At 37.5% G+C, this 24,899-nt stretch overlaps 1 protein-coding gene across 6 annotated transcripts in view; it reads right to left on the bottom strand.

Annotated features, from left to right (window-relative positions):
- pde5ab (phosphodiesterase 5A, cGMP-specific, b) overlaps positions 1 to 24,899 on the bottom strand; it is a 41,126-nt gene that overhangs the window by 15,668 nt on the left and 559 nt on the right. For 2 of the 6 annotated variants that reach the window (XM_046850922.1, XM_046850921.1), the window contains exons 1-7: positions 9,870 to 10,140; positions 7,514 to 8,120; positions 5,180 to 5,269; positions 5,018 to 5,089; positions 4,782 to 4,871; positions 4,533 to 4,670; positions 2,140 to 2,207 (exon numbers count right to left, since the gene is read on the bottom strand). In XM_046850922.1, coding sequence (XP_046706878.1) covers positions 2,140 to 2,207; positions 4,533 to 4,670; positions 4,782 to 4,871; positions 5,018 to 5,089; positions 5,180 to 5,269; positions 7,514 to 8,120; positions 9,870 to 9,964 — 1,160 coding nt within the window. In that variant the 5' untranslated portion in view covers positions 9,965 to 10,140. Of the gene's footprint in view, positions 1 to 2,139; positions 2,208 to 4,532; positions 4,671 to 4,781; positions 4,872 to 5,017; positions 5,090 to 5,179; positions 5,270 to 7,513; positions 8,121 to 9,869; positions 10,141 to 12,862; positions 12,994 to 15,277; positions 15,320 to 15,485; positions 15,608 to 24,899 lie in introns of those variants that run through there. The other 4 variants (XM_046850926.1, XM_046850923.1, XM_046850925.1 and 1 more) reach the window with 4 other exon arrangements.

Consider the following 24,899-nt stretch of genomic DNA (forward strand, 5'->3'; position numbering starts at 1 on the left):
CAAAATCCAATACAAAATTTATGGTGGAAATAACTGGTCCATGACAAGGCTCCATCCTGCAACGCTGATCTGCTGATCAGTTTGAATCAGCTCAATCTAGCGTATTTTTTTATTAGTAAAGAAAAAGAGGCACAATAAACTATTAATTGTGATTTATTTATTTTATTTTTTTATTGTGATTTTTGGCAGATTTCTTTCTCTCTATCTTGAAAAAAAGAAGAAAAAAAACATGCCAGTGATTACAATAATTGAACTTGTTTGAGTTATGTTTTGAAACCTGTTCAGTTATTAAACAAAATGAATTTTGTCTCATATCTTTTTTTGTTTGCTTGGGGATATTTCTAAAATCCAAAGGAAATAGTGTATTTTACACAAACAGCAATAATGATCTCCTAAGATAGAATCACATTCTTGGAATTCCTGACAACAAACTAACATACACATTTACGCCATAAAAGTTCACAAGAAATGAAGATTTGATTAGAGAAAACAAAAGTATGATTAATGATGTAGTCTGGAGGTCGCTGCAGCCAAAAGCAAGCAGCTGGGTAAAGTTCTTGTTATGCCACTGGAATGTGTAATAGGAATGTTTTCCTGAAGCATTACAATCAGAGTTCTCAAAATACCTCAAAATCTTTCATAAGTATTCAAACCAGGAGAATCTTCAAAGCACTTTAGACATTAATAGAATATGCAACACAGGCACCATTTTTCACTCGAGGAAAGTAACTTAAAACAATCATTTGTTTCGTGTTTATACTAAGTGACTATGTGTTTGTTTTAGATGGTAGCCACTGAGAAATGTCTGTCAAAATGGGCTTGAGGCTTTAATAAAGTGCTGAAAAAAAAAAGCCATTAACGTGCATGGAACATGAACATGCTTCCATACTTTACTAAAAATCCTCAGTTTTCCAAAAGAAAGAAAATACTTCCACTCAGATAGTTTTGTTTAAATAGATTTGATTAAGCACCTGTCACAGGTGCTTAGAAACAACTCGCAAACTAATACCAGGCTAATACCGTTGAGTCATGAAACGTTTCTGCACAGAACATTTTCTCTAAAATAACTCAGTACCATGGTTAAAAGAAAACAGCAAAACAAAACAAATGTGTGTGCATGGTTTCTAAGTGAAAAAAAACTCCTATATTTTAGGAAGGAAGAAATACAGATTATTTAAAACTATTTTACCCTATCAATATCTTATGACTGCGAGTGAAGGATATACTAATTTCTTATTCACAATTTTAATAGCTTAAAATATTTTCAATAAAGCAAAAAATACACTATACGGACAAATGTTTGTGGACACCATGATCATAAGATTTGTGCTTTTTGCACATTTTAACACCTCATTCCACATTTATTTCTCATGTACAGTAGGACTAGGAGTGCAGTTAGCTTTCCAATTCATCCAAATGGTGTTCAATAAGATTGAGGTCAAATCTCAGGCCACTCAATATCTTCCACTCCAAATCGTGTAAACAATATCTGCATAAAGTTGGCGCAGGGGCAGTTTAAATCCGGGTCTGAACTAATTACACAAACACTATCATAATCTTTTTTTAGAAAAAGCAGCCAGGAGGTGGAATGCACTATTTGTTTACAGTGATTGTGATAGGATATTATTTATATATTTAACAAATTCTTGCATACACTAGAAAGTTCTTCCATACACTTAACCTTAGATTTAAGGGAAAACTCAATTTCCTGCTTAGTGCTGAAGTACGAGCTAGTACATAAATATTCTAGCATAGCTGTGAAAACGGCATTCTTAATCGAAGTGTGTGATGTATTTTTTATTTTTAACTTTGTAGCCTCCTGCTTTAATTGGGCATAAAGTACAAGTGTGGGCTTAATATTGTTTAAAGGTTATTATTACCTCAGGTAAATATTTATTAACAAATATTTATTGAAAAATTACCCAGCCTACTGAATACATTTCTTTTAAATGCACAGACGCACCAAATTCTATCGATGTATAAAAAATATATAAAATAAAGTAGTACTTTGTAATTTTATACCCACAACATACAAATTGTCTTAAGCAGCAGTGGATACCTACTAAAAAGTACTCAATTCATTTCTAATGGCAGCAAATACAGAAGAAAAAAACAATTGCCTTTGCTTGAACGTTTTACCTGTTAGAGAGGTCCACAGATCCAGCTAGCTCTTCGTACTCCATGTGAAACACACTGGAGAAAGCATTCTGTGAGGAATTGAGAATAGACAGAATTCACTATTTGCTGTGGTGAACACGAAGGGAAGACAGTGCTCTCTGTGGCTTTTTGTTACTACCTGAGTAAATCTATCATAGACCATCATAGAAGCAGCCACATGGTTTAAAATTTCCCGCTTTCAACATTTAAATATCTGTATAACACGGCTGTGGCCAAATGGCTTTAATCAACCAGGCGTGTCAGAAGAACCTGTAATGACACTGCACAGTAAACCCGAGGAAAAATGTAATATACTATCTCACAGCTCTGCCAGAAGTTGAGTTTATTTTAGCATTCCTGGACACACGGTTACTACCTTATTGGGACTTGTCCTCAAACCTGAACTCGATTCTAAAATTCCAAATTTAAAGAGACCATGAAGACCGGATAAAACAAACTAGGGTGCCATCCTATTTTAATTTAAGAGGAAGTAACCTACGCTAAATCGTTTTTTACCATCTCCATTTTAGCAAACGTTGACCTCTATTAATAACACTTGCTATAACTCACTGTCCGATGAGAAGACCAAATGTAAGCTAGGCTTTCCTTTTCCAAACTGCACAATGGTACTGTACCATCAGCTTACAAAAACTCTGTGTCAAGATGACAAAGCACAGAGCTCTTGCTGGGTTTGGGCACATCATCATCTGATTGGTAAGCGGGTTTCTTGCGAAAGCATAGCTTCCAACGCACATCTCTCTCAGCAAGTGGGTCGACACTGCAGGAGACCACCACAGAGGAAAACAGACCTCCCACGGTGGAAGGAAAATGTCAACTTTGATCAGATATCTTGCTAAATGTGGCCCTTAGCTTCGACTTGCATGATTTTATAAACATTAAGACACTTCCTTGTTAAAAAAAAAAAAGAGGCATCATTTTAAAAGCACACTGTGGTACATAATATTTCCTTTGAATGGATAAGATAAATATCTGTATATCAATAAATCATGTTTTATCCACTGGATCTAGAAAATCTGGTCTTCCGTGAAGCCAAACTCCCAGAAAGTTTGGCTTTAGATAGTGTCTCTAACCACAACTACAGCAGACATTACCTGCTTTAGTTCTGCTTAGGTTTTCACAACACAGACCAATACTCCTACAAAGTCTATATGTAGAATATAGAACTATTATAAGAGAAACATTTTGAACATAACAACGAAATTGCTTTTAATTGTGCTATGCAGAGTAATATCCAGGATTTTGTTTTCTAATAATGAAGAGTATACACTATGTTGGGAGCAGCCGAAAGAACAAGAAGATTGTAACAGATTTTGACCATATTATCCAAAACACTAAATTACAAATCTTTCTCTATAAATACATAACAGGCAAATTTCACAATGCTTTATATTACATGCGTAATCTACTGTATTCTGTATAGGGACTTCAAAGAAATAAAACCAAAAATGTCCTTTTTAACAGCTTCTGATGTAATAATGGCCATCACTCTACTTATGTTTGGCAAATAGTATGCTTTAGTAATACTTTTCCTTATGTGATTTTGAATAGCTACGACTGTTTGCATGTGTGTGTGCTTTTAAGCACACGTTGTAATTGCTTTTTTGGCAATGTAGAATAAGGAAGCAATTCAGGCTGTTTTCTGCTCGTGGTTCTACTATAAATGAAAGCAGTGTTGCCTTCAGCCTGGCCTGCCACTCGCCCAGTCAGCACGACTCAACCCAATCACCCAGCACTAACTCTCATCATCAAACAGAACTGGACACTAGTTTTTTTTTGTGCTTTTTTTTTTCTCAACTGTGTGTTGTTATTCTGCATCATTTCTTCATTAGATTACTTTTCCCAGAATATTGTGCTCATTCACTAGTAAGGTTGTCAGCAGATGTTTAATAATGCTAAACAATCTTATACTAGATTGATGGGCATTCGATTATAATAATAAATAGAAAAAGAACTTGATTGTGTGTATATGTATGAATGGCACGGTTTAGTGCCCAAATTTGGTCTTGCGAGTCCAGAGTCCAGCAAATTTAGTGTTTTCTCTGACTTAAATGCACCTATTATTTCTGGCAATTGAACTCTGAGTGAATCGTGTGTAAATGATTACTTTCTGTAATTGTACTATAATTGTGAAACAGTCATTTTAGCAACCGTGAGTAGTATTTTCTATGCAGTTGAGCTATTTTTTTTTTTTTTTGTGTAAGGGTTGCAGAGGCCTGCCCAGTATTTAAAATCATGTTAGAATATTAAAATGTCAGTGAACCACTTCATCTGTCTCCAATTCTCTAAAAAAATATAACATTGAAATGTCTTTCTGGCATGTTATTCGAAAGTAAAACATTATTTTTTACACTTACCAGTGTTTCTGCATCCGAAATAAATATAGTGCATTCCTGAGCCTGCATGAAAGACAAAATAGTGGCTGCGATCTTCCTCAGCAGGACCTCCAAAGACTGTTGTTCTTCGAAAATTAGACTGGCCAGATCTAACAACACCTAAACCACAAGATGAATGGGATATGTAACAACATGTGCTGTAAAAGCTACATTTTTAAAAATAAGTCAGATGATGTATCAGTAGTATTTTTTCTTTTTTTTTTAAGGTACCCGATTCCTCCTGTTTTCAAGCTGTGACATCTCATAGAGTTGTGCATTGTGTAGAACAATCCCGGAGAAAGCCAAGTAGGAGGAAAAGTCCTGTATATGCATGATAAATATAACAAAAAATGTTTTTAATGTTAAACAGCATCTCCATGGACAGGAATGACTGCAGCCCAAATCTTTTAACATTTCCTAAAAAAAAAATTAAGCACCCTTCCAAACAAAAGATTTTTTTTTTTTACCTTCTCATCTTGTTCTGTGAAGGTGCTGTTCTCTCCATACCTCTTATTGATTGCTTGTGCCACACCAACAACCTTTGGGAAAATGATTCACTATCTGAGCAATTTAAGCAGTAATCTTAAAAAAAAAAACTACAACGTTACTTTAGCTGGATTGTAGCTCACCTCATCTCGGTGATTTTTTATGGGCATACACAGGATGCTCTGTGTCTTGTAGCCGGTGATTTGGTCCACCTCTGCATTAAACCGAGGATCCTAGAGATTAAAAAGTAGCTTTTAAACATATTGGGAACAACCAAAGATGCAAAATAAATATTTTAGAAACTATTTGGCTCAGCTGGTTTAAAATCATATATATATATATATATATATATATATATATATATATATATATATATATATATATATATATATATATATATAGAGCAACACTGTAATGCAGAAGTTATAGACATCTATAGATGGATTTTAATCCAGCTGAGCCAAATAGTTTCTAAAATAATTATTTTGCATCTCTGGTTGTTCCCAGTATGTTTAAAAGCTACTTTTTATTATTTATTATTTATGTTGATTTCAATACAAAACATAACTCTAAAACAAAAGATTAGTGTACCAAGCCAGGCTGTCTCAGACAAACAACTCCCTAATTGACATTAATAATAAAGGTACTCTTTCTCGCTTTCTTGCCGTCATATATGGCTTCGCTACAGACATTTATCTAAAATGCCTAAAAATACCAGCTATGACCTCATTTAAACTGTTGGCTAGCAACTGGCTTGCATAACTACCAATACATAAAATAAACAAGACAGAAAATGTTTATATCAATCCAAAGCGTGATATCTATAACACTATTATACACAGTGCACATTTGCTTTCAGACACCAAAGCAAATGTGTTTGCAGTAATAATAACCACTGAATATATTTAGGATTTAAAGCCATTTATACTGCAATTATTGGCCATTTACAAAACTACTGGAATTTAATATAGATGTTTGGGAATAGAATATGGCTGAGTAGTAAGATATAGAGAGGCATTAGAGGGGTCAAAGGTGAACAGAGAGCAGGTGGCACTAGAACACAGATAGCAAGACAGACAGATAGTTGATGCACAACAAGGCTAACACCACAATGAGATATCAGCTCTCATCAGCAGATGATATCTTTAGGAGATATAATAAACCAAAATACAACATAGGAGTGGCCTGCTTTACCATCAGCACACTCATACAGAAATTACTGTACCCCCATCTTGTTTCAAGTATTATAATTGTGGTGTTATTCAATGAACGGATAAATGATTAAAATATCAGCGTATGTGTTTATTTGCCTCCGATTCCACATAACATCAATTTGCAATTCTCTTGTTGAAGTTGAAATGTCTTTCTGACATTTAAAAAAAAAGTATCTTAAAAATGGACATACACAGTTACATGCATTCCCTACATATGTTTGTAAAAGCTGCTTGAAAATATAAAAATAAAACCAAATGTCATGTATAAATATCATTGTTAAAATTTGTAAAAAGTCCGATATTCCAGCATTAATAAACATGTCATCTTCGTTGCGTTTTACAAAAAAGTCTCGCAAAAAATAACCTGAATAAAATTAATATTTTTAAATTGCCAAATATATAAAACCATAGATACTATTGGTCATGTTGTACGACAAAAAAAAGAGTGAATTCTATATATATAATTTAAAATCAATTAAAAACAGTTTTCCACATTTCCACAACATATATATTGTGCTTCATAAATATATCAGCTAAGCAAACGCTCAATATAAGCATGGATAAATACATTCAATAAATATGCCACTATCGTTTACAATAAAATATTTGAGATATGTATAAATAGCCGTGTGGAAAGGATTAAAATATTTGGACACCATGTTAAGCATCCTACAAACTCTAAATGGTTGATGTGAGAACTAGAAGACATGGCTACATACCCTATAAAGAATGTTTTTATCTTTTCTGAGACCTCCAGTGCGGCTATGTTGTAAGAAATGGCAAAAATATCAAACACAGCAGCTCAGCATTTTTTACTTCTTTAATATTCTTTATATTTTGATATTTTGTCATGACACACTGTGTAATTAAAAAATTGTGTTAATCTTGACTATTACTTGCATTTATTAGTTTGAACAATTTCTTGAAAAACAAAACTTTGTTTTTGGAATTGTTTTTGGAGTTGGTATTATTTTATAGATGAACCTTAAGTTTCAAATTAACTTTTGAGAACCTTCGCTGCATATGACTCATTTGATCAATGTTAACCAAAATTAGACATCAATCACAAAGACTTTTAACATCGAACAAGTAGCAAACTCATCCAATCAATATCGCAGTCGGTTAAGACTATCTGACGGAATAAGACACACACTGTGATCGTGATTAAATTACAATTAATTTAGTAAAAAAGGACTTTTCTTAACCCGCAAAAGGTGAGAGTAAAAAAAAAAAAAAAAACATAGACAAACGCTGTGGTCTTACCTCATAAGCGTTCTTTATGTTCAGCGGCTGGCCTGTGGCTGCCACATGTCCCACAATGCCTTTGTTCCATTCCAGGCGAATGCCACTGTTGGAAGATTCCTCAAGTGTGGAGCCTTCGGCAACATCAAACAGCCGACTGACTAAGAACTTTCGGTTGCAGCTGTCTTCACACACCAGGAACAGTGAGTAGCGGTCAGCCGCGATTAGCTCGTGTGTGTGTAAAAAGATGCGGTGGCAGAGCGCTGTCAGATCTAAGTGGCTAGACACATCACGCACAAGCTCAAGAAGACGGGCACAACGATCCCCACCTGTCCGCTCCAGCTTGTGAGAAGGAGTTGGCGGTGGCATGGGCACCCGTTCTGTGTCACCGAGGAAGGTCAGCGAGCCCTCTGCGTCCTTCACCACAATCGGCCGTAGTGGCCGATCGAACTCTGAAGCAGAGATCTTGCGTGTGGGTGTAGAAGGAACCGGACTGGGCGATGGGGTCTCTGTGGAGCCTGAAGCGGTCAGGGAACTTGCTTCCAGAAGAGTTTTCGAGCCGTCTGTATGTGTCTTAGACGGCTGGATGGAATGCACACGCTCAGCAAACCAAGCGTTGACCATTTCCCTGAAAAAAAACCCAAAAACATTTCATAAGGATGACAGTGAGTTCCTTAAAGTTCTAGACTTTGTGTGTCTATTTACCCACTTCTTTATACTATAATACATTTTAAGTAATGGCACACTGAAATAGTGTAATCGGTTCTAAAGCGTTATAAAGCTCGCCCATTATGTCCGAAGGGGAGCGTCCTGAAAACGTGAACAGCATGAGTTCATGTGAAACCAGTATTTGGCAGAACAGATTTGCTATTTGCCACTACTGCATGCACAATTACGTAATGAATTTTGCTGTGTCCTGATAAATTGAGGAGAACCTGAAGCGATCAGTTTGTTCTGTTTCTCACAGAGTAACACCCTTATGTTCAAAGTCCAAAGTCTCTTTGCTTTCATATAAAAGTGAATGGAGCCTTGACTTCTGCAAGTCAACTGGAAAACCCCCGTGGCTATAAAACTCAATGCTGTAAATCTGCTGGCAGTTAATCTTCTAATTCTAAATAAAACGAGCTTGCAGCAAGCTACAAATGACTGTACGAGTAAGTTATCTAGAGATAAAGAGAGATGAGAAAGAGAAAAAGAACTTTAGTGAAATCTCCATGGACTCCGAAGTGTCCTCAGTCTGTAGAGCAAAATCAATAGCACTCACTTAGAAGAGCATCACTCGTCCCCTCCATGCATAAAACATGTTGATTCACTGAGGCTGGACTGACCATGCATTCATTCCTGCGTTTGCGTCTCACCATTTGATATCCAGTTTAGCAAAAACCAGTAGCCTATACATGAAAAAAAGAGTATGCCATATGGGCAAAACTGTTCATTCAATCAGAAAAGATGGTGAAATGAGCTGAGGTCATTCGGACCATTCGCTAGAGCGTACGAGCCACATCTGCTTAGAAAAACACGGAAGAAGCATGCAAAAGAGAGTTGTGAGAGTTGTGAGAGTTGTGCGTTTACATATATTTATGTTCACAACAAAGGGGAAAACATTGCAGTGTCTAAGTGCTCAGTTCTGTAAATGAAACTACAGCATAATTTTATGAAAAGGAAAAAAATCACACACAGGACATAAGCGAACATCAGATGCGGTCACATTTACTTTTACGGCGAGATAAAAACAACTTTGCCAACCGTAATACTACACAATAAACCATAACCACAACCCGTGCATGAACACATGCAGTGCTGGGGTGCTTTTTTTTTTTGTACGAACCTCAACATATGATTGTGGACAGTGATGTAATTTAATAATAAGTAACTGGACATATTTTTTAGCATTGGTATGTATCTTTTCACCTAAGTGCATATAGTTCTATATACTGTATACTATGTTGACATTTCCAGAAGGTCTAAAGATACATAATAAAGCTCAGGAATAAAAAAGATGACCACAGCCATAAGTGCACTTTGGTACCTTTTTCTTCTGACAGTTAGGACTTGTAAATCCAGCAGGGGAATAATTTGGGATTTTTGTAGCAGTGTGTTTGTAAGTGTTGTCTAAAACAAACTGTTACACACACACACACACACACACACACACACACACACACACACACACACACACACGTGTCCAAGATAAGTTCTGAGTTTATCATGTTCCGACTCCCATGTTAATAACCGTGGTGTAAGTATATAAAGTTTTATTTATATAAGTATAAAAAGTTTACAAACAAAAACCCTGACATTTCACAGCTTAGTTTTATTTGTATTTTTTGGAGAGGGGGTCGTTTGAAGACACACACCCCGGAGCTGCTTCACTCACCGGTTCGCTTTTCGCACGAAGTACGAATGAGCGAAGTCCTGGTTGTCGTCGAGCCAAGCCTCCATCCTTTCGCTTTCGGGAGAAAAATCCTCCATGATTTTGTTCTAATTAAATCGAATCAGCCACTAATGATAGCATGGACGCGATCTTTCCGCCTCAGCGACTCCAGCATGAAAAACAACGGGTCTGAAGCGAACAGCGCGGCTCAAACACGCCCGCAGGACGACCGCCGGCACTTGACGACATCGGCCGCCTCCTAAACACGAGGAGACTGACCTCTACACGCACGCGCCTCCCTCCATATCAATCTGTCTCTCTCTCTCTCTCTCTCTCTCTCTCACACACACACATATACACACACACACACACACACACACACACACGTGTGTATATATTTTTTATTGTCATGTGTATATATATATATATATATATATATATATATATATATATATATATATAAATTGTCCTTTCCTTATGAGTACCTCCTTAATCTCCTCAAAAGGAAACGTCTCCAGGTACGCACCAGCTACAAGCCCAAAGCTGCCTATACTTGTAGGGACATTTGTTCCCCCTCCAGCTTATTACATCCCCATTTACTGTATTCAAAGCATTAACATCATTTCGAAATGATCAACTTTTAAAATACCTCACAATTAATACAATTCTAACAGTCGGCTACAATGGACTGCAAATTCTGTATTTAATTACCCATCACTGACTGAAAATCAAGTCATGTCAAGAGGCTTTTATTGTCATTTCTACTATACACAGTGGTACACAGTACACAGTAAAAACGAGACAACGTTCCTCCGGAACCCTGGTGCTACACTAAACAATAACATAAAGCTACAACACAACACAAGCTACATAAAGTGCATCGAGTGCAACCTAGTGCAAACAGTGCAGACAAAAAACAGTACAGACAGACAACACAAGACAAGACACAATACCAAGATAGCGCCGACCAGTAAACCTACTGTTTATACAGTACTCTAAACTGTAAAAACTATACCCGGGAGTGAATATAAGAACATGACAGCATGTAAACAGAGTAGTATAAATAACAAAGTTGAAGGTGCAAAAAAGCATGTAAACAATATAATAGTCATGTGTGAAGATGTGAAGATGTGAAGAGTCATACATTTATACACAGAATCGATCACAATTTACCATCACAATATAGATTTCTATATAATAGGTTGCTATCCCCAATGAATGCAATGTAGTACAGTTACAAATGGATCACACAAAAACAAATAATGTGTATATGATGAATACTTGTTCAAGCTGATATTTTAAAACGTTTCATTCATTTTTTAATGATACCTCTGCTCTTGGTACAATATTGGTAATGGGTTGCCTGCTAAACTGATATGTTTTTAGTAACTTCAGTTTCAGTCATCAGTTAGTCAGTGATTTAGGCAACAGCCATTTTCCTAAAGTATTATTCAAGTCTAAAATTGTTCTTAATTCTTATTATATAAATAGGTATGCAATAAAAAATGAGGAACCATATCAAAGATATTTGCAGTGTGTTCAATAGAACTATGCTGCCTACCCTGCCTGTCTACAGTGGTGTAACCTTACAAGCAGATGGTGTCGTCTTTTCTCCAGAGGGAAGGAGGCAAACTTTGGAGACATATGTGCACTCTTGGGCATAAATGTGATTCCATGTATACTTGATTGGAGTGAGATAATTGTGTCCCGTTGGGAATATAGGGAACATCTAGGTAACATGAGTTGATTGGTGGATTATTGTTCATTGAGGTGTGTAAACTTTTAAATGCAAGGATGCATAACACACAACAGGTTCATTTGCTGACTACTGACTATGTGAGAAACCAGTTAGGACATGTTGGGGGTTTGCCTCCCTCCCTTTCTCTCTTTATTCTCTCTCTTTCTCTTTCTCCTCCCCATCTGCTACCTCTATCCGTCTCCTTTCTCACCACCAGAGCCGATGGCCACAACATCCAGGCAACATCCGTCTAAGGTGTCACCTGATACATTTGCATGCATACAGTTGTAAGCACACAAAAGTCATTGTTCTGCAGTGGAGTCCAGATACAGTCACTCAAGCTAAACTTTTCTGCTTTGCCTTTAAGACACAAATCAAACAACGCTCTATTCTGTTGTATAATTTCCTGTGGACTACATTAAACATTTCAACACGTTATTGTAAACCCTGTCTTGAGGCATAGCCATGGAAGATAACAGCAAAGAAGAAGTCCCCTATACATGGAAAAAATCTTTTGCACTTAGTGTGCAGCTATGAGCATTAATTCATTAGGTCATTTTACTGCAGCAACTATTTACATACCGATTAGGCTGAAAGGAAGATTAAAGGTACATGTATAATGGGTTTACATGCAGTAAATGCACTGTAAAAAGTGAATATAGTCATAGATATTCCATGAGATAACACAGCACTCTGTTTCTGAAATAGATGTCTTTTCCAAACCAGGTGCATAAGTTTACTTATTAGCATTTGAATGACTTGGAACGATCTATGATCCAGTACGCACTCATGCAGACACTGTTGAGAAGTTTCTTAAGCACACACTAGCTGCTCTTACACCCCGGTCAGGCAGGCCCTCTGCCCTCTAGGCGTTTTCCGAAAATAATCCTTCAATAAACATGCAGGGCCACAATGGACTTTTAGTACCATTGTTTAATTACTATTTCAAAGTACACAATGAATTCCCATGCAATTGGAATATAATAATCTGATCTTTACAGTTTGGTTGTCATTAAAAGCATACCAGTGTAGATTTATTTATTGCTAGAGACTCAAAGAACTTTTGTACGTCGATCTGGCTTAGGGCGTCTGCTAAATGCCGCAAATGTAAATGTAAATGTAACCCCCCCCATTGTTTGTAAGCATATAAATAACTGTGCAGTTATCGTACACTACTTACAATGTATGGACTGTTAACTGTTCTGAAACAAGGCATGCATATATTACAACATCAAGCATACTTTTCAGACACAGTTACCTCCAGCAGGCACCTCATTCTCCGTAGCATCATGTCTCCTTGGAAACGATCACAGGAGTCACAAGCTGCGCTTTCTGAAGGAAAAATATTCTACAGAAGGCAGTATTCTGAGCAAGCAGTTTGCCAGTGAGGTTGATATGCTGTGGATTTTTGGAGGTAGAGAAGTAAAGAGAGAGGTTGGGGATGGTGTGGGAGGGGGTAACAAACACTTCGACGCTCTCACCCTTCCTCTCTTTGCTCTAACTGTCTTTCTTTTTCTCTCAGAACTTGAGAAAGCACAGAGCCATCCCTGCTGAGTTTCAGAAGGTCCAGCTTGAAATAAACACAAATTTAGACCCGGGGTTGGGGGTGGGGGCGATGGTGTTCGACTTGTTGGGGAATATACGGAGCTCCTGTATTCACATTTCTGTCCAGCGAGAAACGACCAATAAGTCTCACCCTGTTTAGAAGGGCCTCTGTAGTACCATCATAGAAGTGGATCAAGTTCAAGGATGTTTATTTTCAAATGCTTTAGAATAGGAAGGGTTGGAAGGTAGTGACTGTTCTATTGAAAGGAATAACAGAACCTTTTGGTACCAGCTTTCATCTTTCACCTGATGGTTAAGCCCAACAGCCCATCTACCCTTCAGGGTTGGAAATGTATTGGCACTATGTCAAAATCTGATTAAATGTAAAGTGGAACTACAGAGCTTATTTGCAGGTAAGTCAATAAGTATAGGAATGAAGCACAATTACTCTATTTCTTGATCAGTAAAAATGGTTCTTCAGCTGCTCCACTTGAGAACCCTTAAGGTCGAATGTAGAAAGGTTTATTATTATATATTTTCCCCCTGGAAATCCTTTAAATTTGATATAGAATTCTACAACAGAGTGTTTAACATTACCAAAAAGTGAAGTTAATAAATAAAGAACCTGTAATAATTTCAAGGAACAATACTTTTTTGAGACTCTACATGTGTATGTGAGTGCGTCCATGTACAAAGGTGGGCTTTGTATACTCTTAGGGACTTTTACTTTGTCATCTCCAAGGGTGATACATAACAAACACACTGCTGCTTTTTTTTCTTGACAGGAAAAGCTCTGATGCAAAATTGATTGGAATACATTTGCATCGCCGATTAGGACTTAAAAAGCGCAATGCAAATGATCAGTGAGCAAATGAGCTTTGATGTGATCATGGGGTGGTGGGGATCTGCATTTCTCTGCACACCTGCAGCCAAAAAATGAAAAACACTACATTTTCTTTAATGTCCTCACAGTTTTTGCTCTGTGTCCTTTCCTGCATAAATTTAGTGCAGGCCGTTATTGCAAAGACATATTTAGATCTGATTGCTGTATGCATGATGGAATATTTTATAAGGAATCTGTTATACACAATAATTTAATACAAACATTATACATTAGTGTTACACAGTTAGTGTAATACAAAAAACTTGCAAAACTTTGGCTCATTCAGTGTCTTTAATTTTTAAAGTAAACTGAAATTGCTAGAATTTACAGTGTTTGTATTTAAAATGCATCTGTAGTCTCAGGTATGATTTTTTTGTGCATGTTTAAAAGGAAATTAGATGTTACTGTAGGTTTTCCAGTCATCTTCCACAGCTGTTCTGGAAACTTTGACTGCCATGTTTGTCATGTATTTTTAGGTAATTCCTGTCAGCCCAGTTTATTTTTGGTCATTTGCATAATGTTTCACTTTCTTACACGAAACTAAAAGCATTCTTTGTAGATGTCATAAAATAAACACCTGACAATTTTGCATAAATAGAAACTTTGCCCTTCACATTTACTATTTTTCAAATGAGACATACGCAGAAAAAAAATTAAAATAAATACTGAGCAAACTGATCTGCATTATTATTGAAAAGAGTCACTAGTGATATCGATGACATTTTCAGGTTTAACAGATGAATATAATGCACACAGGTTTTTGTGTAACTAGTAGACTAATTTAAAATGTCTAAGAGTCCCCTTTCCAATAGTATGTGAAAAATTAATGACTAAACATTTTAATTGATCATTTATGTTAAAAATTTGTTTATTTATTTAAACCTCTTATAAGCTGACTGTGCATACACAAGTATATTGTTGCTATTGTTGCTATGATGTAAAAGATTGTGTTACTGGGGAATAGTTGAAGTAATTCACACCACTGTTTACCTTTGGGCTAATCTTGGAAACAGGACAGTGCCATTGTTGTGGGTTGCTACAACTATGGTGAAAGTTTGTAATCTGCTAATTATGAGCACTTGCTGATATAAATAAACTGACCTGCAGCTGAATAAACACTGATGCCTATATCGTCAGCAACATAGTTTGTGTGTGCTTGTTAGCAGACCACTAAGATTATGTTAGACATATCTTTGATAGCATTTCATTAACAATAGCTGTAGTAAAAAATCTTTTGTTATTTACCTCCCAGTGACCTCGCTGCCACATGTTGATGGATTTTGTAGGCTGTAAAACATTAATAAAGTAGTCCTGAGCAGAGGTAAAACACATAAGCTGTTGCAAAGTACAGAAATATATTTCTGTGGTTACATAACCAAAGCAACATAGTCATAAGTTACAGGCACGCATTCATTGCGTGCATCGCAGATGTTATCTATGACAATGGACTTACTGTTTCTCAAATCTAGCACAATGCACAATCCATCTAATCCGTCTTTTATTAAAGATGCTTGCCAGCCTCTGCGTGACCCCCTCCCCAGGATTTATATCCGCATTCACAAATATAACAAGAAATGTAATTCAGGATAAACAGCTTCATGATCATAATGGAAGTCCGTCTGGAACTCGTCTCTCAGCCAAAGGTAATAACTGCAGCTATTTTCAGTTCCTCAGCTGACTGGGTGTATTGCTAGTTACCTGAGGTTGAACTCCATTTTTTTTCATCCACTGAACACAAAATGGCAGATCAATTATGCTTTATGTATTTATGGTTCCCATTACTGATCCGACTTTGAGTTAATGTGCATTCACGAGGTATTTTAAAATGCAATTTCAGCCAGAAGCCTTTTTTTATTCACCACTTATCCCCTAAGATAATTGGCTGATTTTAGAAGTCAGGCAGAACATTTGCTTTTAGTCAAAATTAGTATTGATAGCAACCCAGAAGTTTTATTTTGGCAATAATACACGTATGTCTGTCATTTCCTCTTTTTATCTCAACATATTCCATCTGATGATGATTGCACTGAGATTGGCTCATTGGGTATTTCTCAGAGCAAAATGCAAGCAGTCCAACTGTTTAGTCAATGGAACAAACATTTTGTGTGCTTGTGTGTGTGCTTGTGTGTGTGTGTGTGTGTGTGTGTGTGTGTGTGTGTGTGTGTGTGTGTGTGATTTTCCTCAGGCAACCTGATCACTCTGTCACACCATGTTCTTCTCTCTCTCTCTCTCTCTCTCTCTCTCTCTCTCTCTCCCCCTCTCTCTCTCTCTCACACACACACACACACACACACACACAAAGATGACACTTCACACTTTGCACAATTTATAGTGCCATGACAACACAAGAGTGCAAAATATGTCAGAGTAATGTGAACAAAACTAACACATGTCATAATCTGGAGGGTGGACAAAAACTCATGTCAGTCAGCTCAACCAGAGCCAGTTGTGTACGGCTGTAATTCAGATCAAAATGTTGGCATTCATTCACATCTGGACTTTTGTGAAAACACACAATATAAATATGCTTTATTAATGATGAATGGACACAAAATAAAAAAATTACCATTCATATGTTGCAAGCCCCTTTCTAATATTATATTTGTAAAATTATGTCATTCATTTAGGAAAATAGCAAAACAGACATGACCCGAATTATTACCCAACCTTATATAGGTACATACAGTATGGACTTGATAAAATGGCTCAACCATGTTGTTTCATAGTAGCCGTTCCTAGTGGTACACTTTAGATGTACTCAAAGTGGTAATTCAGTGGTAAAAAGCAGTAGAAATTTGGATCGTAAGCTGCTGGTCCCATAAGCAAGGCCTTTTACCATCAATAGATCAATTAATAGTTAGTCTACAATAATATAGCCACTGAGAGTACAGTATATGCACAATGTATTGTATTGTATTTACAGTATGTTGTATGACTGTTATGTATGTACTGAATATTCCAAGGGAGAGAAAACTGCAAAATATTAGGCTTTTAATGGTTTTTACAAATTATTGGTCCGAAAATGAAAAGAAAATGGGGAATTAAAAAAAAATTTACACCCAGAAATGTGTACATTTTCTGATTGTTTATTTCACAAACATTTTAATAAATATCTTTATTTGAACTTTGCATACAATATGACTGTTTGAATGAATTTTCTTATTTCTATCTTTTTTTTTAATCAGTTCATTCTAACAAAAGCAAACAAGCAAATGGAGGCACAGGAGCTTTCAGGTATAATTAATTTTTGCTTATATTCTAACGAATTAATTCTTGTTAAGACCATTGAAGTTTTAATTTATTCTATGTTGGGCTTAGCTCTATTTTTGCCCAGAAGTGTATAAGCCTTTGTCATTTGACCTCACACATTACCTTATTCCATTTAACATTCGTTTAAATTAACAGCTAACAGGTTTAATTAAGATTTGTATTAGCCATAATACAGGATGTATCTACTTACAAAATCCACCCTAAGTTCAATATCTTTAAAAACATTTCTTCCACCCACTGATTTCGCTTATTTTATTCCAAATTTTCAAGCCAAATTTTAGCTAAATTATAGGCCTGTCAGTAGAACACCCTAACAAGTCCCCATCACAAATACTAATTAGCTATTTGCAGAACTTTGCATAAGTATTCCCCCCTGTTGCTTTGAAACCCCCAAATTATTTCTGATGCTTCCACTTGCCACCAAAAGTCACAGAAATAGTTAAATGGAGTCCACCTGCATGCAATTAAAGTGCCACATAGGCTTAATATAAATATACATGTTTCTGGCCTTAGAATGTGTCAAAGATATTCCTTAAAAAAAATAAAAACATCGCAAAGAGCGTGAAAAAAATGTTCGGCCGAAAAAAATCAATTAAATGCTATGCCACAAGATTTTGAGATATTTATGTGTAAAGCACAATCAAGTCCACCATTAAAAACTGAAAAAATATGATACAGCAACTTCTTTGCCTAGTGAACTGCTTACAAATCAGTAACTGGGTAAGAAAGACATTAGACAGAGAAGCATCCAAGAGGCCAAAGGTAATGCTGATGGCCCTTATGAGACAAGCTGTTCAACCATAGTAATAAAGGTCTGCAATGCTGTGCTACAAAGTTGAATTACAAATCACATTAGGAGTTTGCGAAAACACATTTCAGAGACTATTTAGAGATAAGCAAAAACAGTTATTTTGTCCAACAAGATCAACATTGAATCATTTAGCCTTTGCACAATACATTATGTTTGTCAGGAACCCAACACAGCGCAACCCTCTGAGAACACAATCCCTACAGTGAAGCATGATGATGGTAGCATAATGTTATGTGGGTGCTTTTCATTAGCATAACAGAAACTAGTCAGAGTAGAAAAATGGGTGAAGCCAAATAGAAGTATCACACAATAAATCTTATTTTACTTTACAAGAGCCTTGAGGCTTGAGAAAAGTGGTAGCTTAGTGGTTAAGATACTGAAATTCTGATCAGATCAACTCCCAGCACCACCAAGCAGTTATTGCTGGGCCCTTGAACAAAACCCTTAATCCTCAACTGCTCAGTTGTATAAGTGAGATAATTGTAAGTCCCTCTGGATAAGAGTGTCTGGTAAATGAAATAAATGAGGCTGCTGTTAATGCTCACCTTCCAACAACCCTCTAACATACTGCCACTAGTGTGGCTCAAAAGCAAGAATTTTTTCACAGAACTTTTGCCAGTAGAAATATGAAGATCCAGATGTGTAAAGTTGTGGCAGTAGTGGATAATGGCTCATAGGAAAGAAGACATGTCATTATTTTATTATTTTATTATTTATGCAGCAGTCGTATTTATTCATGCTATCCAGTTATTCATGGCATCAGTGTTAGTATGGAGATGTAGGACCTATTAGTCCAGCAGGGGGCCATCCCTTTCTTTAACTATCAACATGCTCACAGGCAGTTTATCACAGTCACAATTCTCTACAAACAAAAACCCGACAGTGATCTAAATAATCTTCTAAAATACCGGTGAAAGAATCATTCCAATAATTCAATTTACAGTTTGCAGATGAAATGCAAGTACATTGTACTGTGTGAAGGAGTTTTGAACAAACAATGTGCTGCTAAAAAAAATATTTTGCACATGCAATATTTATTGTCCGAATAAAAGTTTAAAAGAATCAAAGTAAGTCAAATGTAATTCTACAACACTACAAAATGTAAAACTAAGTAGTTACAGTTTTTCTCAGTTGCTTTGAAACATTTGTCGAATTCTTTGGAGCATTTGTACATTCTCAAAACTATTTGTACAAACAGCACAATACATTGGATTTCTTGCAAAAGCCTGTACTTTTCACAAAATCCAAAATTATTTCTTCTTTCAAAAGTCATTGTTCACAACTAAAATCATCAAATTGTCATGTTGTCAGTATAATGGCGCACAGTTTCAGTATTTCCTGATATAAACTATGGTTTGGATTACAATGATTGAAAATGCATTTCTGAATTCCCTTTGTATGGCATCTATGAATCTCAGCAGCACAAATTCATTTATTTAATTGTATATTTGATTTATATTGATTGCAAGAGACCGGACAGGATTCACACTTTTACTGTACTGTACAAGTGTTCATTTGTTTCTTAGATGTTCATCGATTTTTAGAATATATAATTCTTTGTTTTGCTCTGTCTGTATACACTTCACAAGATTCACCCTTGACCAGTTTTAGAGAACTAGTTGATTGTTGGTTGATCTGATGCATACACTCTCCTTCATTAGTGACATTCAAGTTCCCTTTCAGGAACTCAAGCTGCGTCGGAACGCTTTGGGAATGCAACTGCGTTGTCCATGCTCTGAATAATGAGTCTAATCAGTCAAAATTTAAGGCAGGCTGTCACCGGTGGGGTGACGTCACGACCAGGGAGCGTAGGGCCATGTAGTTTTGAATTTTGTTTTCTGTCAATAATAAAAACCTTAATTTAAAAAATACATTCTGTTCACTCGTGTTATCTTTTACTAATATTCAAATTATTTTGATGATCTGAAACATTAAAGTGTGACAAACATGCAAAAAAATAAGTAATCAGGAAGGGGGCAAACACTTTTTCACACCACTATAACAACAAATTCCATTATATGCTATAGTTATGCATTTTTATTTAATTTCACAAGATACCGTTATATCAAATTGTCAGAGATCCACCTGCCTCGCCCCTCTCGTTGCTGTCACGCTGCCTCGTTCTGCCTCGTTCTCTACATTAAGGGGTCTCTCGTTACTGATTCAACCTAATCTGAGACTGCCAGCATTCGCCGCTGGTTCCATGGATTACTCATGTGCCGTGGATTATATTCCTTCCCTGTGGATTGTATCTGTTCCGAGGATTATACCGACTTTACAGACTCAACCCACGTTACAGTTCGTTTTCAGTGCTCTGTTTACCTCAGTAAACATGATAGAGCTACTCCCGCTTCTGATTCGTGGTCTGTACCCTGACAGAAGGTCCGACCAGTACCGAAAGAGGAATCGCCCTGCCACGATGGTTCGGCAGCCAAACGCCGCTTCGGGTTTTACCCAGAAGCGCCACGCCCCTCCAAGAGCATGATGGAATTTCTGGCTCTCTTCTCTGGCAAGATGACCTAGTGGGGCGGATTCCTATGGAGTGTCGGAAAGTACGTGGAGAGAAATTTTTATCAATTTCCCACAGAACAAGCAAAAATCGTGTTGTGCATTTCCCTCCTGTCTGGAGACGCTCTTTCTAGAGGCAGTAAGCTCTGGAGCGTGAAAGGAGGCGATTTTGGCTCATACGCCGATTTCATCGGGCTATTCCTCGGGATGTTTGGGATGACTATGGCGGCTCTCCACTACAGTCCCCTCGATTCTGAGAGGGCTTTGTTCCAGAGTCCCTTCGAGCGCGGTGCTCCGTTCCAGAGTTCCTCCAAGCGTGCCGCACTGTTCGAGAGTTCCTCTGAGGACACCGCTCAGCTCCAGTGTCCCGCCGAGGGTGCCGCTCTGCCGCCTGGCCGCGAAGAGGACATTACACCGCCGCCTGGCTGCAAAAGGAAAGTCGTACCGTCGCCTGGCCGCAAAAGGGACATCGTACCGCCGCCTATCTCATATCCCCAGAAGCCGACGTCTCGCCTCCAAGATCCCCAGAAGGAGACGTCTAGCCCCCGAGCTCCTCAGAGGGTGACGCCTCGCCCTGAGCTCCTCTGAAGGCGATGTCTCGCCTCCAAGTTCCCCAGAAGGCGATGTCTCGCCTCCAAGTTCCCCAGAAGGCGACGTCTCGCCTCCAAGATCCCCAGAAGGCGACATCAAGCTCCAAGTTTCCCAGAAGGCGAAGTCTCGCCTCCAAACTCCTTAAAAGGTGACGTCTTGCCTCCTAGTCACTCCTCCAAGTTGCCCTGAAGGTGGAGTCACGCCTCCAAGTGCCTCGGAAGGCAACGTCACATCTCCAAATGCCTCTGAAGATGACGTCACATCTCCAAGTTTCTTTGACGGCGATGTCTCGCCTCCTGGTCCCTCTGACGCTGATGTCTCGCCTCCAGGTCCCTCTGACAGCGACGTCTCACCTCCAGGTCTCTCTGACGGCAACGTCTTGCCTACAGGTCCCTCTGACGATGACATCTCGCCTCTAAGTTTCTCTGGAGATAACGAAGCACTTCCAATTTCCTTCGTCGGTGCTGCCGCACCTCAAGGCCCACCCTAGGGCGCCGTCGTGCTTCGAAACTTCGCTGGAGGCTACATCACACTCTCAAGACCCTCTGAAAGCACAGTCAAGCTTCAAGTCCCCTCCGACAACGCCGGTGCAATCCAGGATCCCTCAAAAGCCATCATGGCGGACCTAGGTCCCTCCGAGAAGGACAACACGGCCCAAGACTCCGCAGAAAGCACCGTCTGGCTTCAAGATTCTGCTGTAAGCGTCGTTATGCTCCAAGGCTCCTCTAGAAATGCTAAGGGCGACAACGTGATTAGAGATTCCTCCTAGAATGATGTCACGCCTTAAAAACACTTGCAGAGGGCACTACAGTACCTCGGACATGCTTCTAAACTATGCCGTGGCCATCGGCACGGCCTCTGAACCCCACCGTGGGCATCGCTTGGCCTCTGGACTCCACTGTGGGCATTGCTCGGCCCCCAAATTTCTGCAGAGACCGTCACTCCGCCACTGAGCTCCACCAAGGGCGTCGCTCCGTTCCGGACCTCCATATATTTTGATCAACATGACATAAACAACTGATAATGTAGGAAACAGCAAACAATTGTACACAATTGATTAAATTAATGTACAAAAGCATTTACAATTTGATCAAAGCAACAAGAAATGTTCTTATGATGAGCACAAATGACTAAATGATGGGCATACAGTAGGTTGAACAGGTAATTTTGAGAATTTCATTTCTGATCTGAGAAACGCTCGATAGCAAATGAGATAAACTGTAATACTTATACGCAGGCACTGCAAATCGAGTCTGCTAGCTAAAAATATGTTCAAATGCAACACAATAGTCTGAAAACAAACGCTGCAACCAAATCATATAAAGAGTGCAAAATATATTTAACACATTTAAACACATAAAGAATACAGTATATTCCATACATTAAATATAAAGAATATACTCCCAATTCCCATGTGGATGACAGATACAAGTGCTCTGGCTGCATTAGTACATATGTATTGTTTAAAGGTAACTTAAAACTGTTAATTTCTTAATTACACCAGTGGCAAGTCTGAAAGATAAACAACTAATATTTAAGCTATTTCAGACAAAAAGCAGAAAATAGTTATTGTTCTGATGGAAAGTCACAAGCATGATTCCACTCATTTCTTTGCAACTGTAGAGCATTTGCTGGCACACATTCAGTCTGAAGGCTAAATTATTTGGTTGTGGATCTGATTAGGTGATGAATGTAGAACAGATTCCGGGCGGGAAATGCACTCAGGCTGAAAGGGATCAGTCATAGCAGACCTGTGATTCTATTACTGATTTATTATTAATGCTGTCATCTTAGATCAGAATTTTGAGACCCTAGCATCTAGTGGGTTCCCAAATTCCATGAAATCCCAACTTCTACCTCTTTCTTGTCAGGCAGTGTCAGCCTAAACTACTGGCATTGGATGTTCATTTGGAAAGGAAAGAAAAAGGAAAAATCAGTTGGATAGTCATATTTATAATAGAGTGTTAATAAGTTAATTAGTTAATAATAAGCATATAATTGTTCAGTTAGTAAATATTTTATTATTATTATTATTGTTATTAAAATTATTATAATTAAAACAAACGCACTTCTGTGCGTAGTGGTGCAAAAAATGCACATTTGTCTCTAAACAACCCTAAACATCCCTTGTTTAGCATATTGTCCCTCTTCCTCTTTCATGCTGATTTTGACAAATTTCATCCCAAATTATTCTTATCTATTTAATTTTAAAGACCATATGATGCCTTAATCTGTATCAGTACATTGCACTTATTGTGTTCTAGGACAATAACCTTGTTTTACTACAATCCTACAACCACACTAACTTCAGGCATTCTGGGTTTCATTGTTCTGTTGCTTTAAACAAAACTCTACATTTAGAAAAAAATTACAAAAAACACAATATGTATCCACCCTGCACACAGAGAGCAATGAAGATAAATCTTAAAATTGTGACTTTTTTTTCCAGGTCTGCCTTTTCTTTTCTTTCACACGTCGCATTTTCGCTGTTATTTTTAGAAACAAGGTCTTGGAATAGCTTACATCCTGAAATGGAAATTAAAGATCAACATGAGAACTTGACTTTGCAGCTATTTCCCCTTATGGGAATTAATGACTCAGAAAAAAGACGAAAAAAAGGAGAATAAAAGCCTCAGATGACCACTATTATCATAAATGTTAAGTCCAGATAATAATACAAGGAAGCAGAAGATCCTCTTAAGGGGAGTGAGATATGCATCATTGTCTATTTTGCTGTCTTCCTGGACAGTTTTCTCTCCGGGATGATGAAAAGCATGTGGGTTTAGAATCTGCTACGGTGACCGGAATAAAACGAGGTTTCGGATCTTGCTGATAAATGTTTAGATTTAATAAGGCCCTTCTAAATTATCACATGGTTGGACATACAGTAGATTTAAAAAATCCCTACAGGCACCATATTTCTGCAATGAATAAAATGTTGTTTATAATAAAATTGTATATGCATTTCTTCAAAACTAATGTTACAAATAAAACTAGGTTATGTCAAGGTTTTACAATATTCCAAGCACAATCCAGAGCAATCTCCATTCCTCATACTTCATAATGTGTGTTCTTTGCCCTGGGCACAAACTAAACAATACCACCTGTTTCAGCCTTTCAAACTATTCAATGCATAAACAACAAAAGCACGTCAGCTGACGTTGATTTAATGCTTTCATCACTTGCATCCTATCCAATCTAATAAGGTTACCATTGAAGGGAAATGCACGTAAATCTATCAGTGAATTTGCTGGTAATTTCCTGCAATCTCCTGGTAAAATTATTAATCGTCTAAATAAAGTCAGAACTAAGTACAAAATCCAGCATGCAACATATCGAACGTTGGCAGAAGAAGCATAATTCTTCTTAATTGAATCTTCTTCAGATTACATTTATGCTTGGTTGCTTGTGAGGTTTTCAAAATCAATGTATTAGTGAACAAACCTTTCTCTCATGTTATGAAAATTCAAGTTCATGCACACTGGGTCATATACAGGTTCATAAGCAGGCAAGCATCTGAAGCATAATATATTCTGGCGGTAGTTTAGTTTGTACTCAATACTTACACGTGTCAAACTATTGAAATAGACTAGGACGAATGTTCTTCTAAGTCAGACATAAACACTCTCACGGTCCTAGCCCTCCCCAGAGTGAAGCTGTCTATCGTGGGAGTTTGGAATGCTTTTA

This window comes from Silurus meridionalis, chromosome 6, assembly GCF_014805685.1.
Source record: "Silurus meridionalis isolate SWU-2019-XX chromosome 6, ASM1480568v1, whole genome shotgun sequence".
Taxonomy (NCBI): domain Eukaryota; kingdom Metazoa; phylum Chordata; class Actinopteri; order Siluriformes; family Siluridae; genus Silurus; species Silurus meridionalis.